Source organism: Talpa occidentalis, unplaced genomic scaffold (assembly GCF_014898055.3).
Source record: "Talpa occidentalis isolate TD23 unplaced genomic scaffold, MPIMG_talOcc4v2.1 talOcc4.6, whole genome shotgun sequence".
Lineage (NCBI taxonomy): Eukaryota > Metazoa > Chordata > Mammalia > Eulipotyphla > Talpidae > Talpa > Talpa occidentalis.
The window spans coordinates 70,061,293-70,081,359 of NW_023604972.1; the positions used below are offsets into that span (position 1 = coordinate 70,061,293).

The 20,067-nt window shown below is 35.9% G+C and overlaps 1 protein-coding gene across 1 annotated transcript in view; it reads left to right on the plus strand.

The window, feature by feature from the left end:
• PJA2 (praja ring finger ubiquitin ligase 2) overlaps window positions 1–20,067 on the plus strand; it is an 87,216-nt gene that overhangs the window by 17,641 nt on the left and 49,508 nt on the right. The window contains exons 2-4 of the mRNA XM_037530709.2: window positions 6,143–6,259; window positions 7,499–7,699; window positions 8,908–9,952. Coding sequence (XP_037386606.1) covers window positions 6,229–6,259; window positions 7,499–7,699; window positions 8,908–9,952 — 1,277 coding nt within the window. The 5' untranslated portion in view covers window positions 6,143–6,228. The remainder of the gene's footprint in view (window positions 1–6,142; window positions 6,260–7,498; window positions 7,700–8,907; window positions 9,953–20,067) is intronic.

A 20,067-nucleotide genomic window follows, 5' to 3' on the forward strand; every position in this document is an offset into this window, starting at 1 on the left:
ATATATTAAAACAGATTTTTAATTACAGAGTAAAAAGCAAAGTTTGAATTAAGAAAATATATTAAAACAGAGTTCGCATTAAGACAATGTGTTAAAATAGAATAGCCAAAAAAAATCAATGGAAGTGCATTAAGGAGTATTGAGACATAATTCCTTCACATAGGTTGTTTCTTGGCTTATGACTAAAGCTTCACTGACATTCTGAGGAGAAAACATTTGTCTTTAATAGATTGTTTTAGGTAAACTGACTATCCATATATTAAAAAGAACTATGATTTTCACTAATAACTATATTCAAAAATTCATTTGAATTGGTTTATAAGTGTAAAAGCTAAAATAATCAAGCTTTTCCAAGCACACCTAGGAGAGTATATTCATCACCTTGAGATCTGCAAAAATTATTGAATTAGAATATAAAATTAATTAGACTACATAAATTAATTTCCATTGTTCTAAACATAATTAAGAAAGAGAAGAGGCAGGCCACAGACTGCAAGAATATATATGATCAACAAATAAATATAACAAGGGACTTGTATCTAGAAAATAGTAAGTAACTCCTGCAAATCAAAAAGAAAAAGGCAAAGCTCCTTTGTTTTTAAAATAAGGAAAAAGTGAATTGGTTCTTTGTAAATAAAGATAATCAAAAGGCCAACCAAAAGGTAAATAAAGATGCACCACATTATTACAAATCAGGGAAAAGTCACATGAGCTATCATCATACCCCTATGGATTCACCGAAAGGACTGAGAGTATGTGCCAACGATAAGAAATAACACATACTTTATATGGGTGTGTGTTTATATGTATTACAAACATATATGTATACATGTATATAATTTATACGTTTGTGTGTGTGTGTGTATATATATAAAATGTTTCAGCTGTTTTGTTATAGCTAAACATAGCCCTATATTGTGCCCTAGTATTCCAGGTCACTTGTACCTGAGAAAGGTGAAAAACATGTACATGGATGTTTGCAACAATGTGTATGAATCCTAGAAACACTGTATTGGGTAAAAGTAGCCAGGTACAAAAGAATTTCTGTGGCATAATCCTACTTGTTTGAAGTTTAAAACAGGAAAAACCTAATTTGGAGTAACAGGAGTAAGAAGAGTGGTTCCTTGGGTTAACTAAAGAGTTAATTACTGGGAAGTGGTGGAAATGTATCTTCATCTGTGTTGTGGTTATTTAGGTATATGTATAAGTTAAAAATTAATTGAGCTGTATGCTTTAAAGTTCTGTACTTTATTGTATGTAAACATTTTTTTCAAATAATTGCAGAGAAAAGTTTTTATCATGAAAATTACCAAATTTTTCATCAAGTTTCTAGAATACAATGCAGTTCCATGTATATATAACGTAAGTCAAATTTTTTTTTTTTTAGTAACACACATCTAAGTATATATATAGCATAGATATAATTTATTCTGAGTACATTTTATGGTTTTTTCATTCAATTAAAATTGTAGTATTTTGGTATGCTTAACATTGAATTTTCTAGATTCCCCTTTTGTACCTGTGTTTTTTCTTTTCCTGGTCTGTTGACATGGAAATAAATCTCTGCTGCTTTTTCCCCTGAGCTGATTTGGTTTGTGTGTCTCAGCATAGAGTGAATTGAGCAGTATGCCACTTACTTGTGACATGTTTGAACCAGAGATCTTCCTGTCTAGATGAAGTTAAATTTGAGGAATCGTACTTATTTTATTTTTAATGGATTCATATTTTATTGTTTCCTCCCTGTTTGTCTTTGGATCCTCTTTTATTTTTTCCTCTTTAACCAGTTCTACCTCCCGTAAACCATAAAAATCTGTATTTTAGTGTGTTGGGTATATTATTTAATCTTCACAGATTGATACATATATATATATGAATATATATATATAGTCTTTTAAATACATTATCTTGTCACAATTTTAAGAGAATAGCAGTTTTAAACATTTTATGAGATAGAAGCTTTATGGTAATAAAAATAGGAAATATATTTTTTTAAAGATTTATTTATTTATTTATTTATTTATACAAGCACTGGGTACAGTCAGAAGCACAGGAGGGTGAGAGAATTCACCAGAGCCAGAGCAGGGAGCAGAACAGGCAGACTGGCGAAATACACTGCTGAGGGGAGCAGCGGGCATGCCAGGAGAGGTCTGTGCACTGTGTGGGACCCTCACCTGCGGCCGGGGATCAAACCAGCGCTTCAGAGGCTGCGGACAGCTTCACAGCCCAGCACTCAACCGCTGCGCCACCAGGGGAGTCCAAGGAAATACATTTTTTAAAGTACTTTTTCAAATAAAAAATTTTGATTATCTAAAGATTTATTTCTGCTTACATATACTTGGTTTAAGTTATATTTTTAAATGTTATTTTTGCTATCAATTGAGTTTGTACTTCTTTTACAATAGTTTACAAAAATTTATTCAGAGGAGTGGTATTTAAGCGAATCCCTTATATCAGATTACCTGTGGTGTTACCAGAAATAGCAAACCCATTTCATCTGAGATGTTTAACCATTGTGTATTTTAAATTTCTGATTTAAATTTATTTAATTTAGGTATAATTCTTCTACAATTAATTATTTGTAGAATTACTGGTAGTCACATCCTGAAAGTTTTCTTTTGTAGCGGCCCTTAATGTCCCAAGTCCCATGGTTGATAGTGGATTGTTTGATTACTGCACTTTTTTTAAAAAAAAAAGATTTATTTATTTATACAGCAACTGGGGTACACTCAGAGGCATGGGAGGATGAGAGGATTCACCAGAGACAGAGTGGGGAGCAGAACAGGCAGCCGAACAGAAGACACTGCTGAGGGGAACGGTGGGCGAGGCAGGAGAGGTTTGCCACGGGCCATGTGGGTTTCTCCTTGGCCTGCTGGGAATGGAACCCACACTGCAGAGGCTGCGGATAGCTTCACAGCGCTGTGCTCAACCCGCCATGCCACCGGGGAGGCCTGATTACTGCAGTTTTGTTTTCGTAATGTCTCCAGTTGTTTAAAATGATGTATAGGAAATATAAAATCTCAGTCCTCACTATGTATCTATTAGATATACTAGAATAATTTGCAGTCGTGTGTATGTAAACAAATATTTGTGCTTGGGGATAAAATATATGAAAAATCTACAGGAAGATTAAGAAGAATATGCAAATGTGAGAAATAAAATTTTAAGTGCAAGTTAGATTGCTATTCAAGGTAGATATATTATTGCTTGGAGTATTTACTTTGCCTTTGCACCTGAAAATTATGAGATAATGTTAGTAAACCAAATTAAAATGCATCTGGTCTGGTATATACGAAGCAGTTTCTAGAAGCATTTGTCCTCCATGTTATTAAGGCCAGTGGCTACTCAAACCATTACATTTCACTTTTTAGAGTTTGTGCACAGGTTGTCAGTTCTTCTGTCCAAAGCACTTTCTTTGGCATCCTAGAGTTCTCTTTTCTCTCACTGACTTCTGTCAGTTTTTCTGTCTCAGTGTTGGATGTCTCAGGACTCTGTCCCTGAACTTATTTCCTTCTCCAAGTACACTTAGTAATCTCATCCAAGTTCATACCTTTTTGATTCTTCTTTATACTTGATCTCCCAGAATATATTGTCAGCTCAGAATCCTCTAGTCAGTTCCAGGCTTCTCTCTCTTTTCTCCTTGTATGTCTCATAGATGTCTCATGTAAACATCCAAAACTAAACTCAGGCTATTTCTTGAAAACTGCTGCTTTTCACAGATTTTCCTGTGACAGTTGATATAACTCCTTATTTTTCCAGTTTCCAAGACTATGACACTTAGAGTCAACCTTTACCTTTTTTCATAACCATATGAGGAAATTTTATCAGCTCTATTTTCACATTATATCTAGAATCTCGCCATTTCTCACGACCTCTTTTTATCCTGACCTAAATCACTTTGATCTCTTGCCAGTATTTGATAGCTTTGTAACTGGTCCCTCTGCCTTTGACCTTGTTTCCCTTCTATTCATCACGGTAGCCAGAATGCTCCTATTTAAACGGAAGTCAGATTATGTCTCTTTGCACAGAACTCTTCAGTGTTTTTTCTGTCTCACTTAGAATATCATTTCTTGTCTTATAAAGGTGTATTTGATGTTTTACCTCATACCCCACCTACCTTCCTAATTAATTTTCTGACTTCATCTGTTCCTTTTTCTCTTGCTTATTCCATCTCAGAATTCTTACTATTACTTGATTACTGTTGGAATTTCTTACCTCAGGATCTTCTGTTTATTTTCACTGTAATGTTCTTGCCCTAGATTTACATGTGACTCCTTTCTTCACAATTATTTGCTCATAGTGAAACCTTCCCTAAACTTATTTTGTTTCATTTTTTTTAAAGATTTAATTATTTGTACAAGCACTGGGCACAGGTGGAAGCGCGGGAGGGTGAGAGAATTCACCAGAGTCAGAGCGGGGAGCAGAACAGGCAGACAGACGGAAGACACTGCTGAGGGGAGCAGCCGGCGCAGCAGGAGAGGTCTGCGCACCATGTGGGACCCTCGCCCGGTGGCTGGGGATGGAACCAGCGTTGCAGAGGTTGCGGGCAATTTGCAGCCCTGCGCTCAACCGCTGCGCCACCAGGGAGGCCTCTAAACTTATTTTAAATTGCATGCTTCCAACAATTCTTTTTCTGCTTTGTTTTGCTTTATTCTAGGTTTGTCTAACATATTTATTGTTTTCTTTGTTTAGTGTCTGTAACCCATATTGTAAATTAGTAGCCTCAGTCTTGAAAATAATGCCTGGAACAGGATAGAATAAGGCCTTATTCCAAAGAAAAGGATTTGACTAAAATATTCATGAACTTAAATCCAGGGTCATGTTTTAAGATTGCCGTGTATGTACTATGAATCTGAAAAGATTCGAATTATTTCAGATTAGTTTCCTCATGTTAAAATATATTAGAGCTATATTTTTACCTCTTATGGAAGATTACTTTTTTGATAGCCCTTTACCTCATAGCTATTACTAACAATCTGATTTGATTCAGGTATATTAGAGGGTTACAACTTGTTGCTGAACTTGTAATTTATAAGGATCAATGTATGTGTACTCATGTATGTTAATATACCTATAGAACTATACAGGTAACATATAGTTAAATTCATTTGCAGAAATACCATCTTCTAATAAATTTTAGTTGGTGAAGCAATTAGCAATAGCTCAAGTGTTTAAATAAAAATGGTGTTTAAATAAATAACTGAGCTCTTACTATAAAAGAATACAGGTTGTAGCTTTTGAAATAATAAATGGGTTACTTTCTAAGCAGAGGAAAGTATTTGTTACATGGTAAATTGTAGTTTTTCTTATTTAGAATAGGTTCTTACTTATATTAAAATACCTACTCAACTGACTTTTATAAGGATGTGTAATTATTTGTACATATAAGTTATTGTTGTAGACATACATTTTAAAATGAAGTTTGTAGTCTTAAGGTTAATTTGTTTTAACAATGCCAAGGGTTTTATTTTTTTTTAAAGACTTTTTTTTTTTAATAGAGGCATGTTTTATTTATTTGTTTATACATGCACTGGGTACAGTCAGAAGCGCGGGAGGGTGAGAGAATTCACCAGAGCCAGAGCGGGGAGCAGAGCTGAAGCACACTGCTGAGGGGAGCAGCGGGTACCAGGAGAGGTCTGCGCGCCATGTGGGACCCTCCTCAGGTGGCCGGGGAGCAGCCGGGGATTGAACCGGCGCCGCAGAGGTCCCCGACAGCTGCAGAGGTCGCCGGCAGCTTCGCAACCCAGCGCTCAACCACTGCGCCACCGGGGAGGCCCAACAATGCCAAAGGGTTTTAAAGAAACTAGTGCTTGTTGGAGGAGCTAAAATGTAGTTGATTTCCATGGGTATTGGGTATATATACCAGCATTTCTTCTAATATATTTGTTTATTATAAATGATATTGTGTTGTCATTGGCGATATGAAGAATATTTACTTAGGGCATGGGTTTTCAAGAGGAGATAAAAACCTGCACTCAAATAGCTGTCCTAACAGTTTTGAAGATTTTCGATTGACTTGTCAAGTCAGATTGCGTTTTCCTGAGTTGTTACAGAGTTAACAGAGTTTTATTAAAAGAAGTATTACTTTGCCTTTTGTTTTCAGTTGTGTTATTAATATTTTGTTTAATCTGTTGGTTTTTTGCAGGAATCTTCTACAGCTTTCCTGTTGTGTCAGTGAAAACTAAATCACATCTATAATTTCACGAACTGGACACGTGAAAATTGCCACACATGTCACAGTATACTGAAAAAGAGCTAACAGGTAAGCGAGGTGTCAATATATTGAGGGGTTTGTATTTTTCCCTCCAGATACCTTGAATACCACACATGGCATGTGATCCTGGTCTTACCAAAGGCCAGTTGTAGTTCATACATTGAATATTTGTGAAGCTTTATTTCTGATGTTGATATAAAAATAAGCACAAATAGAAATTCTTTTCCCACAGCCCCTTTGTGTCTATTGTGCTTTCCATTTTGGACACTTTTCCTTTGGAGTAGTTATTAGGGCTACTGGCTCTGGAGTCATAATACTGTTGGATTATTGGACAAGTTACTTAAATACTTCATTTTAACTATAATTTTTTGATGATGAAAATGAAATATGGTTTTTCATAAGGTTGTTGAGAATCAAGTACTTAATGTAACACTTGATATTATGTTACAAATGTTTTTCTTTAGGGCTTGAAAGCAATTATATTTCTTAATTTAAAGCAATAAAACAAAAATATGTTAACTGTTCCATTTATTGACTATTCCATATACTGTGAGACAGAATTCTGTTTAGTTCCTAGATAGTGTATATAAAAAGTAATTGACTAAGCAAACAAAGTATATGTGAAATATTGTCCTACTTAGGAGTAAGATGCTACTGTTTACCACAATATATCCTTAGTCATCAAAATTAATATCAAGTAATTGATGGGATTTCTTACCATTATGTGTACCATTTGTAGTTTTCAAAGATGGGGTAGCATGTGTTTGTTTGACTTGGGTCATCATTGTTTTCTGTTGAAAAATTTCATCTGACCCTAATATTTGAAATCTATTTTTGGTGGTATGTTTTGTTCTTTATGAAAATATATAACATATAAAGAAGCATCTTTTTACCTCTGACATTAATACATTCTTTATGTTTTTGAAAGCCTGGTTTTATGGGCTACTAATCTATTCAGCAAATATGTATTGAGCATTTATGTTGATATGTAAAGTGCTGTATTTAAATTATTCAGAGACTCATTCACCAGTCTTTACTGAACTGTTTCTGAAATATCTTAGAGAAATTAAACTTTGAAAGATTTTAGAAGAGAATAAATAGGCCATATGATTCTTATAACTTAATTTATCATGTTAATTTTTAAGTATTTTTTGTAAAAGTGAGGTGCACTTGACTTTCAGTAACTTATGATTTGACAAATAATAACATGTTTGTTGAACTAGCCTTCCCCCCACCCCCCACCTTGCTGGTTACTAAAGGTCATTGCTTACCTTTCATTTTTTTTAGCTATGGATCAAGAATCTGGCAAGGCTGTCTGGCCCAAACCAGCAGGGGGCTATCAGACAATTACAGGCAGAAGATATGGAAGAAGACATGCTTATGTCAGTTTTAAACCATGTATGACCAGGCATGAAAGAAGCTTGGGTCGGGCTGGTGATGATTATGAAGTGTTGGAATTAGATGATGTTCCAAAGGAAAATTCCTCAGGTATGCCCTATAGAGTTATTTTAAAGCTACTGAACACATTGGAACTAATTTTTGTGATATTTAGAGTTGTGAGTGGGTTTTATATATATTTATGAGAATAAATGATGTACATTTCCTATCAAGAAATTTTTTTGAAATATTCATTGAATTTAATGTGGATAGTGTATACCTTTACACATCGAAGAAAATAGCACATGGCCAGTCATGCTGTGGCATTGATTACATTGACTTCCTTTTCATTTTTGACTTCAAATGTAAACTGAGTATATTTTTCACTGCTTATTATGATTAAATTATTCTTGTTTTGATTGTATCTTTAAATAATTTAGCTTGGCTAATTTGATTTTTCCAATTTTATAAAATATAAATGTCAAGTAATTAATTAAAATTTCTTAATTTTTTAGTGGCTTAAAGAAGTACTTTGCAGATATCTATTTACTATAATTATACTTTTTTTGTGACTGGAATGCAATCTTCTCTTGACTTGAACAAACTTGATAATTCTAGGTTATTTAATTTATACAATAGATATGATTTTATTCTTGTCACAGAATTCTGACAAACTGGCAAAGAGAATCAAAATGTTAACTTCTTTGTTGTTTTTCAATCAAAGCTGTAACATCTGAAGTTAACTCATTATTACGGATTTATAGCAACAAACCATTTTCAGAATAGAAATCTAATACATGTATCTAGAGACTAATATCTAGTCTCCTGAACTGACATCAAAAGAATCTCACTTTTGTTAGATCTGTAACCTATTCTTATTTCTATCATAAGTACTTTTGAAGTTATTTTACCTGTATGTAACGAAAGAAGTTAAACTTGAAGTGCATACTCTAACAACTGGGAGGGCAAATTGCTTACCCTCTAACTTCACTTCTGCTTCTCATTGTGTAACCTCTTATTAGCCTCTCCTTTCAGTTTCTTGTATAGAATTTTTTAGGTATTAGGATTTAGGTGAAAAACCTGCAAGAGACATTTGAAGGAGGAGATATTGATAGGTTATACAATGGCACAAATGAACTCACAGGGTAGCCTGTCTACCCTCCCCATTAAGTTAGGGGTCATAGAAGCACCTGCCAGAGAAATTCATTTCTATTCTCATAAGAAATAATTGGTATGACTTCCACTTAAATAGTCACTAGTAAATAAAATTTTATTTAAATGAATCCCTCCAAATATATTTTCTTTTCTTCTCTATGAAGGTTCCAGTCCGGTGGATCAAGATCATTCTTTGCCCAACGACTCTTTGTTTGAAAAAAATGAAACAGAAATTCCTGTTTGTGATACAGCATTAAATCAGACCACTGAGAGCAGTACATCCTTTCCTGCAGTACATCATAGTGAGGAAGGCAGGGAGACCTTAGGAAGCAGTATGAATCTTCATAATCACTTTGAGGGAGAATATACTCCAGAAGCTTATCATGCTTCAAGTATCCAAAATGGGATTGCATTAGTTCATACTGACTCTTATGATCCAGATGGAAGACATGAAGAGGATAATGACCACCTTCAACTTTCTGCAGAAATTGTGGAAGGTGATAGATATCAGGAAGCACTGGGCCATACGATGTTTGGGTTAGAAAATGGAGAGGCAGAGGCATATGGTGATCTTTCACAGTCAGTTCCTCCTTTTAATGCTGAAATAAGGGATGAATTTCAAGAATTAGATTCAGCACCTTTAGTGAAAAGTCCTACTGGTGAAACTGAGTTTGTCCATCAGAAGAATCAGGAATTTCAGAGATCCTCTTCTGAAGATGAAATTGTTAGAAAGAAACAACAAATTGCTACTAAGGAGAACCAGAAAGAAAATTCAACTGAAGATTTGACCTGTGCTTCAGTGCATATTAACAGTGACCAGAATACCAGAGGTAGGGACAAGAACCAGGGAAGTTCTCCTGAACAGGTAGTGAGACCAAAAGTTAGAAAAGTGGTAAGTTCAAGTCAAGTGGACCAAGAAACAGGTTTTAATAGGCATGAGGCCAAACAAAGAAGTGTTCAGCGGTGGAGAGAGGCTTTGGAAGTTGAGGAAAATGGCTCAGATGACCTCCTAATAAAGTGCGATGACTATGATGGAGAACATGACTGTATGTTCTTGGATCCACCTTACTCAAGAGTTACACCAAGGGAAACAAACAATCAAATGCCTTCAGAAGGTGGCGCCACAGCAGGAAGGCAAGATGTTGTGGATAACACCTTTTGGAATGGCTGTGGAGACTATTACCAACTCTATGACAAAGATGAAGATAGGTAAGGGCTCCTACAGTGCTTTGTCAGATTGAGTACTGAGCAGAGTAGTTTACTTCTAGTGCCATGAGGTTTGATGGATGGGCTCTCTGACATAGTCAGGAAATTAGATATTTTGACTTGTCAGATATTCCTATTTACTGAGTGCTAATCATACATGCAAACTACTGGTAATTTTTTCACAGAAACTTCTGAGGTGCTTGAGGGGTTTACAGAAATCACACATTCAGATAATGATTATTAATAAAAGGATAGTGTTACTAATTATTACTAATTATTTCAGTCATGGTTATTTCAATGAAATATAAGGTAAGCAACTAATATATTTTTAAAAATTCTGTGTTGAGGTCCTCCACTTGTGGCACAGCGGTTGAGCGCTGGGCTCCGAGGCTGTCCGCAGCCTCTGCAGCGGCGGTTCGTTCCCCAGGCTGCTGGCGAGGGTCCCACCAAAAAAAAAAAAAATTCTATGTTGAGGCAGTTCTGGCCTGCCTATGCCTGCGGTTGCCTTCCTTTTTCTTCTCCCTTTCCTAATAAACCTGCCCTTTTAAAGTGTTAAAAAGGAAAAAAAAAAATCCATGTGAAGTCATTATGTATTAAAAAGTGATTACACAGAAAATTCTGTTAATTATACGTTACATTAACTTTTCCAATATTTATTAATACTACCTACTTATTTTTCTTCTTCCATTGTTCTTCCTATGGCTGAGTTTAGTCTTAAGTATCTTTATTTAGCATTTAATATTTATCAACAAATTTGTATATAGACTATTATTTCCCCCATTTATGGGTGAGTAAACTAGCACACAGAAGAGTTAAATAACTTCCTGAGGTTACAAAGCTTAGTAAATGGTGAGACTGGAATGTGAATTACTTTCTTAACTCCAACTCTACACTTTACCACTGTAGTTTATAGTTTTCAAGACAACGTATAACTTCTATTATTATAAACATTCTGGAAGGAAACAGAAAGGAGAAATATAAAATTTTTTTCTGCCACCTGCCGAATTATCATTACCGCAGAGTTCAAACATTCACATATCCTTTTAAAGCTAGTTGTAGCCCTCATAGTGCTCAATTATAGTGCAATTTCAAGATTTTATTATCTTGTAGAAATAATTATTTTAACTAGAAAGTACTTACAAAGGAAGAAATTTTTTAATGGTATGTTGTTAAATGAAAAATTTTTAATAACTACATTAGAGAAATATGAATTGTCTGTAGTTATAATGAAACACTGATGCAAGTATATAATTTTTTTCTGACTCAAGTAACATTGTATTTATTTATTTATTTTATGCATTTTTTACTTCATTTTTGCACAATGTGTGCATTTTCATCTTGGTTATAGTCCCCATACAATTCCCACCCCCCTTGTTTTGATCCTGCTTCCCCCCCCCCCCCCCCAGTGTGTCTCTGGTTTATAGTTGCTTGTTGATTTTGATTTTTACTTTATTATAATTAGGTCTCATTCATAGCACGAATTTAGAAAACCTAAATAAGGGACCAGGAAAAAACCTAATTATAATAAAGAAATTTATTTTGAATATGCATTTTATGTGTTTTATTTCATATCTTAAAATTTAGAAAACATTTTCTTTTCTTTGGACCCATGAATTAAGATTTTATAATATATGGAACTTTTAGAAACAATTGAAATATAATTTCTACTGTTGTCTTGAAGTTATAAACTTTAAGGGTTAGCAGACAATATTTGTGTAACCTGTTGCTTTTTAAAATTAAATATAAAGCTAGTTGAAAATTTTTGCCTGACTTACTCTATTTTATTCAGTTTAAGTTCACAATCTTTTATCCTAAAATCTACCAAGTTCTAAAAACAGAAATTGGCAGCGATTGTTAAGTTGATGGTAGATTTGGATATGAATGTGTTTAATTACTGGGTGCTAGTTTGGACCCTACTGGGAGCTATAAATCTTGGAGGGTAGAAATGCTCAGTTTTGAAACATATTAAGCACTCAGATTCTGGATTGGATTGTGAACCTCTATTATAACTCTAGGTTAGTATTTTTAAAAGCTTAATTTATATAATTTATCTTTTTGAAATTGAAAGATTGTTGCATTTTTCCCCAGTTAAATTTTTTTGAAGGAAGTATTTTAATTTGGTTGTCCTTCTCCATTATAGACACACTAATCAAAATTAAAAACTTCTTGTTTACTTTTTATAATCAGATCTGGTGTCATCTAATGAAGTGGATGACATCTTTGTTATTTGCCTCTCAACAGAGGGGTTTAATTGACTTTTTTTTTCCTCATTAATAGAAGCATTTTCTTTTTGTTAATTAGAAAACATAAATTAGTTTTTTTAATATAAATTATTAATAGAAGCATTTTCTTTACCTAGGATGACACTGAACTTTTTATGGTTTTAGGTTATTTATAATTATTTTTTCCTTCACTGATATATCTGTATTTTGAACAATGATTGGCTTTTGACTTACAGACCTGTGGTTGAGATGTGCTTTTTAAAACATGGAACTAATTTTGTAGTGTTCTCTAAGACACATTGAAATGCTAGAAAGACATATGAGGTATTTTTTTGTTTTATTTTTTAAATCTTAGAATACATTTTCAAGTTTAATGATTCTCGCAGATTCAACTTAAATTTGTATCTAGAAGCCGTAAGAGACATTTGAGAATGTCATTTTAATAGTCTGTACAACTTTGAGGTGCTAATCTATTTCTGAACTACTATTTCCAGTTCCTCTACCCATACTCTGCTACAGATCAGTTACCAGAGTGCCTTTTAATACAGTGCCAGCTAAAGATTGAAATTTAATAGCCATACCTTCCTATTTAGTTTCATTTTCCTCTTGCTCATCTCCCTGATGGTTTTCTGTGCTTCTGTTCAGTTCTGGTATTAGCAGATTGGAGAAATGAGGAAACAGTGATTCTCCCATAAATATGTTGAGAAGGGAAGTATAAATAGCTTCCTCTTTGAGTATAAAATTATTTTTGGTTTTCTCTGTTTTATTGAAAAAAGGTGTCTTAAATGACTTAATTTTTGGAAGTATGAGGTTACTATATTTTTTTTCCCCAGTTACATTTGGCAAGGTAGATATTCTTGAAAAGTTGTCATGTCATATTTATATCATCATAGCAACAAATAGAATTTTAACAAGATGATAATTAAAATTCCCTGTGGTATTTTTAGATAAAGAAATTTTCATCTCTTAAAAATACATAGTTTATGTATTTTTTGTAAGTAGAAAAGTATTTTAATGACTGCATGATCCACTTCTTTAAAAGATTCTAAATGATCGCTTCATCACATCTGAAACATTACACTCTATGGGATTACCATTGCAGCTGGTACTATTGCTCTGAGCTGTTTGACAGAAACTGAGCACCATCTTATTAAATTAGAACTGCAAGGGGAAATTTAATAGGCAGCATATAATTACTAGACTTGGAATTAGACCAGAAGAGCTTAGGTTAACTCCCTGCTCTTTTGAACTATACCCTGAGAACTTTAATAACTGTGTGAGGACAAGATCTTGGGTTTAAAAGAAACTTTCAGCAATGCCAGCACATTTTAATCTTGTATCTGTTTTGAAGGCCTGCCACCTCCTGACCATTTCTTACAGCTTTTGAGATTCCTTTCAGAGTTTTTCTGTCCTTAGGCCTTAACCTTGCTTATAAGTTAACAAGCCTTACTTAAGGTAAAAATATCTGTACTGTTTAAGTTTGTGGTGGATGATGTTAGGCAAATAAAAGGAATATTGGCCTTTTAGTTGATTTCAATTTGATTTATTCATAAAGAATTTATTATGCACCCCTTCGGAGCCAGATTTTGTTCGCATACTGTGTAATTGCAAATGATGATTCCTGTTCCCTTGGTGTCACCAGTCTTCTAAGGAAGACAAAATATTCAGTAATTATTTTGAGGCTGAATTAAGCTCCTTTTCTGTATAAGTTAGCTAAGAGACATGAAGAAAGAACTCTTATATAATTTAATTACGATGTCAAAAGGTTTTTTTGGTTCACGGTTGAATGCATAAGGAGAAACATTTCACTAAGTTGTAGTTGTCAGCTTTGAGTACGAATGGGGAAAACACTAATGAAAGACCATATGAAAAGTAAAGTCGTATTTAATTGCGTTTTTATTTTACTTTGAGAAATTTAAAATGTTTAACTCATTTTCTTTTTATAATCAAGAACAAATGGGTTCTCACTATTCTATTGTTATATTTGTTCTGTTGCTTACTCTCCCTGAAAAGTTTTTAATATGTCATCTTTTAGTTCCATACACTCCTGTCACTCTTAGATAACTTTCTATCTCGCTTTCCTGGAGATGGTATAATTAACTGTGAACTTTCATGTTTTCATCTCCTTGTTAGAATATGTTACTACTAATTTTTCTTTTTTTTTTTTAAAGATTTATTTTATTTATACCAGAGTCGGGGTACAGGCTAGATCCGCGGGAGGGTGAGAGGATTCACCAGAGACAGAGCGGGAAACAGAACAGGCAGACTGACGAAATACACTGCTGAGGGGAGCGGTGGGCGCAGGACAGGAGAGGTCTGCAGCACTATGTGGGTTGCTCCGAGGCCAGCGGGGATCGAACCGTCACTGCAGAGGCTGCAGACAGCTTCACAGCGCTGCGCTCAACCACCTGTGCCACCAGGGAGGCCCTGTTATTACTAATTTTTATTTTCTTCTTCAGTGGTGGGAAGTAAGTTCTCATTGTGTTCCTATAGTTATGCAGTTTATCTGACACCTTATCTTACCTTTAACCTTTACTGCTAGGTTGCCTCCATCTACCTCTAATTGTTTAATTTTTCTTTTTTTAAAAAGTTACTGAAAATACTAGAGCTTTTATTGATATCATTAGAGTAAGAGATTACTCAACAGTAAAAAAATGAAGCAGTGATTCAAAAAAAACCAAAATAATAGCAGTTAAATGAGAAAATCATTAGCTCATGAATAAATCAGAAAAAATGAAATAGAATTAAACCAGATAAGGTTTGTTTAGTTCCAAATGTTATCAACATTTTCCATAGACTTCAGAATATACACACAAATCAATTATAAATCATCTCCTCTCTAAAATAAAATAAATGAAAGAATATTATCTCACTAATGCATAAATAAGATTTGAAAAGCATGAAGATTTTAAGTCCAAGAAAACATTAAAATTATTTTACATATTTAGAAAAGGTTTTAACAGTTGTATTTTAGCGGTATTATATGACAAATAGTTCTGGAATATATATAAATTATACATACCACCAAGGCATCCTTAGTCTTCCATTGTACCACCTTCACAATTTGCTCTCCAACCTTTTCCATTCCCCTCTTAAACTCTCAGTTCACCAGTAGATACCTAGGATTTGGTTTTGGCTTCATTGTGTTTGACCTTTTGTTTTTTTTCTCTGTATTCACATATGAGTTAAACCATGCAGTATTTGTCTTTCTCCTTCTGATTTATTTTGCTTAGCATACTCCTGTACATTTCCATCCAGCTTGTCACAAATGGCAAAAGTTACCTTTTTTTAATTGCTAAGTAATGTTGCATTGTGTATACATACCATATCTTCTAAATCTACTCATCTGTTCTTGGACACTTTGTTTCCATAGCTTGGCCATTGTAAATAATGCTGCAGTGCATTAGGAAAGCATCTATCCCTTTGTATTAGTCTTTTTCCATTGTTCAGGTAAATACCTACGGGTGGAATTTCTGGATCATATGGTAGATCTATTTTTAATATTTTGAGAAACTTCCATACTGTTTTCCTTCGGAACTAAACTAGTCTACATTCCTACCAACACTTCTTGTTTCTGGTTATTTTGATACTGGATCATTCTAAAGTATGCAGTGATATCTCAATGTCCTTTTGATTTGCATTTCCCTGGTGATAAGTGATAATGCACTTTTTTAAATATGTCTGTTGGCCATCTGAATGTTGTCCTTGGAAAAGTATATTAACTCTTTTACCTATGTTTTGATTGGGTATTTGTTAAGATGTATGACTTCTTTGCAGATCTTGGGTATTAACCTCTAGACAATTGTATGATATGCAAATATTTTCTCACATTCAGTTGGATGTCCTTTCTTTTTAGTGATAGACTGTTGTGCTGTGTGGAAACTTATTATTTTAAAGTACTCCCATCTGTTTATTTTTGCTTTTGTTTTCCTTTTTCATGTGGCCATCCAGCTTTCCCAGCACCATTTGTAGTGTAGTGTAAGGTGTGGGCCTATGACTGAACATGTGATCTAACCTAGAAAATGTTTCTTGTGCACTGGAGAAGAACGTGTACTCAGCTTTTTTGTAGTACAGTGTTCTATGAATGTATCTTAAGCCCTTTGATATAATCCCTCGTTTAAGAGTATAGTTTTGTTTATTGATTTTCTGTCTGGTTGATCTCTCAGTTGTTGAAAGTGGAAATTTTTTTTAAGATTTATTTATTTATTTATTCAAGCACTGGGTACAATCAGAAGCGCAGGAGGGTGAGAGAATGCACCAGAGCCAGAGCGGGGAACAGAACAGGTAGACTGACAAAGTACACTGTTGAGAGGAGCAGTGGGCGGCAGGAGAGGTCTGCATGCCACGTGGGACCCTTGCCCGGCAACCGGGGATTGAACTGGTGCTGTGGAGGCTGCGGGCAGCTTTGCAACCCAGCGCTCAACAGCTGCGCCACCGGGGAGGCCCGAAAGTGGAATATTGTAGTCCCTGCTACTGTCATTTTGGTGCCAATATCTATCTTCAGATTTGTTAATAGTTGCCTAATATTTTTTGATATTTCTTCATTTCATACATGTATATTGATGGGTGATGTGAGCTGATGGAATGATCCCTTGATCACCATATAATGTGCATCTCTGTCTCCTCATTATCTATTTTAGTTGGAAGTCCATTGTATCTGACATAAGTATTACTGTTTCTGCCCCTTTTGGGAGGTCTCATTTGCCTGTAAGATTGTTTTCTAACCTTTTACTTTTAACCTATATTTATCTTTGGAAAGTAAATGGGTCTCCTGGAGCCATCAAAAAGTTGAATTTTATTTTCTGATCTAGCCAGTCATTCTGTGCATTTTGATTGGTGAGTTTAGTCCATTTACATTTAGGATGATTATTGCGTTATGAAAATTTGCTATAGACATTTTGTTTTTAGTTTTCTGATTCTAGTTCCTTGTTAAGTGGTTTTCTCTTGCGGGGGGCAAGGTTGGTATATTCTTTTCAATTTAGATAGGGCAGTCCTTTCAGCATTTCTATTTTGTGTTTGCACACACCTTCAGACTCATGTTTGTCTGAGATGTCCTTTATTTCTACCTCCTAATAGATTATTTCAGGATGTATTATTTTTGACTGGTAATTTATATCATAAGTACTTAGGATACAGTATTCCAGTCTCTCCTTGTTTATAGTGTACCTGTATATGTTAGTTATATATTTATTTTCCCTAACTATCTTCAGTATTCTGTCTTTGACTTGAACTCTTGGGAGTTTCATGACTACGTGTGTCTTGGTGTCAGTCTCACTACATTTAGCTAACCAGGTGTTCTTTTAACTTCATGAATTTGTGTGTTTAGTTCCATCCCCAGGTATGGTAAGGTTTCTTCCTTTTTTTTTTTTTTTTTAAAGATTTATTTATTTATACATACAAGCACTGGGTACAGTCAGAAGCGCGGGAAGGTGAGAGAATTCACCAGAGCCAGAGTGGGGAGCAGAGCAGGCAGAAGGACCGAAGTACACTGCTGAGGGGAGCAGCGGGCGGCCGGAGAGGTCTGCGCGCCTTGTGGGACCCTCCTCCGGTGGCCGGGGAGCAGCTGGGGATCGAACCGGCACTGCAGAGGCTGTGGGCAGCTTCGCAACCCAGCACTCAACCGCTGCGCCACCAGGGAGGCCCTTCTTCATTTTTTTTTCCTTTTAGTGTGTACGCTTTCTCTTTTTGAGCCCCCAGTATTCTTTTTTCTTTTTTTTTAAGATTTATTTATTTATTTATTTATTTATATAAGCACTGGGTACATTCAGAAGCGCGGGAGGGTGAGAGGATTCACCAGAGCCAAAGTGGAGAACAGAACAGGCAGACTGACGAAATACACTGCTGAGGGGAGCAGCGGGTGGTCAGAGAGGTCTGTGCTCCATATGGGACCCTAACCCGGCAGCCGGGGATCGAACTGGCACTGTAGAGGCTGCGGGCAGCTTCACAACCCAGCGCTCAACCGCTGCACCACCAAGCCCCCATTATTCTTATGTTGCTTTTCCTAATAGAGTCAGATACTTCTCGAAGTATCTTTTTTTTTTTTTTTTCATTATATTTCTTTTTCCACCTGGGTCCTTTGTGCGTTTTTGAAGTCACTGATTTGATCCTCTTTTAACTATTCTGATTCTTTTGCTTTCTGTAGATTTTTAAAATTTCATATCTAGACTGTTTTTGCATCCTCAATCTCGTTTATTTTCTAATTTAAATCTTCAGTTTATTTTCTATTAGTTTCATTTGTTTTTCTTAATGTTACTATAGCTCTGAATAACTTTATTTTCTTGTATCACTTTTACTTGCTTTTCTGCATTTTCTTGTATTTTTAAATTTTCTTCATTATGGTAGTTTTGAACATGATCTGATAGGAAAGTAAATTCTTACATATTGTTGCTGGATTCTGGAAAGTTGATCTCCTGTGATGTCATTCCCTTGAGATTTCAAGTTGTGATGTGTTACTCTTTTGTCTGCCCTTTCCGAGTCCTGTAGTTCTGGAGACCTCATGTAGTAGCTCCTGAGTCAGAAGATGAGGAAGGGACCTGGAGGTTTCAGGCTGCTGGTGTCAGTGCCCTGGGCCAAGATGAGGAGGCTCATGTTTCTGGCACCTCTCCTAGCCCTCCTCTCTGGGACTCTAGACTACTGATGTTGCTGTCCACGTGCTTCAAAATGTCATGGGTGTCAAAATGTCGTTATCCATCTGAGAGGTTAGGGATGGGGACATCAACTTATCATACTGTCCTTGTTCTTTCACTGGGGACCGATTCCACTGAGATGTATTGCCCCTCAGTCAAGAATGTGTATCTCCACACCCTTCTCTTCCCACCCTGGGACTGCTGGCCAAGTTGTAGCACCACAATTTGTACTACAGCTACTGCTCTGGACCATGGCCTCTAGATTATCTGTGTACCTGCCTCTTGTTTAATGAAGCGCGACTCTCCATTATGTCCTTTCTGGTGCGTTCTACCTGGTTTCTGATTTCCAAAAGGTATTCTAGTTTTGCCTCAAGCCATGGGGTTTTCTGGGTGAAAACTGTTGCCCTAGATGGTCCTCTGGGTAGCAAAGCTAGTACCCACCTCTGTCACCATTTTGCATCTGCCCCTGATTCTCTGATGTTCTGTGCTGGGTAAAACCTTTTATCTTGTTCCTGCCATTAAAACTACATGCCTGTTTCTTTTTCTCATCTATTGCTGAATTTTCAGAATTAACGTTCTTCATCCGCTGCTTCTATTTCTTTTCTGTCCTTAACTTTCTTGAAATCCAGCTCCCAAGATGATTTCCACAAGCTCCTTCCATCCTTCCTTCCTTCCTCCCTCCCCCTCCCTCCCTCCTTCCCTCCCTCCCTCCCCACCCTCCCCCTCCCTCCCCTCCCTCCCCCCTCCCTCCCCTCCCTCCCTTTCTCTCTTCCTTTCTCTCTCTCTCTCTCTCTCTCTCTCTCTCTCTTTCTTTCTTTCTTTCTTTCTTTCTTTCAAGATTTTATTTATTTATACAAGCACTGGGTACAGTCAGAAGCGCGGGAGGGTGAGAGAATTCACCAGAGCAGGGAGCAGAACAGGCGGAAGGACCGAAGTACACTGCTGAGAGGAGCAGCGGGCTGCAGGAGAGGTCTGCACGTCATGCGGGACCCTTGCACCGTGGCAGGGGATTGAACCAGCGCTGCAGAGGCTGGGGGCAGCTTCGCAGCCCAGTGCTCAACCGCTGCACCACCAGGGAGGCACTAATTGACTTTCTTTAATAGCCATTTTCTTAAAGGGTAACAGATAGTAATTATTTTGCTTATTTTATTTTTTATTGAGGTAAAATTGGTTTATATCAGTATACGTGATCTAGATGAATGCGACCCTTTTCAGATGTATGTCACACACCACATCCACTATCAAGGTACTGTTGTCCTTTACCATAGGA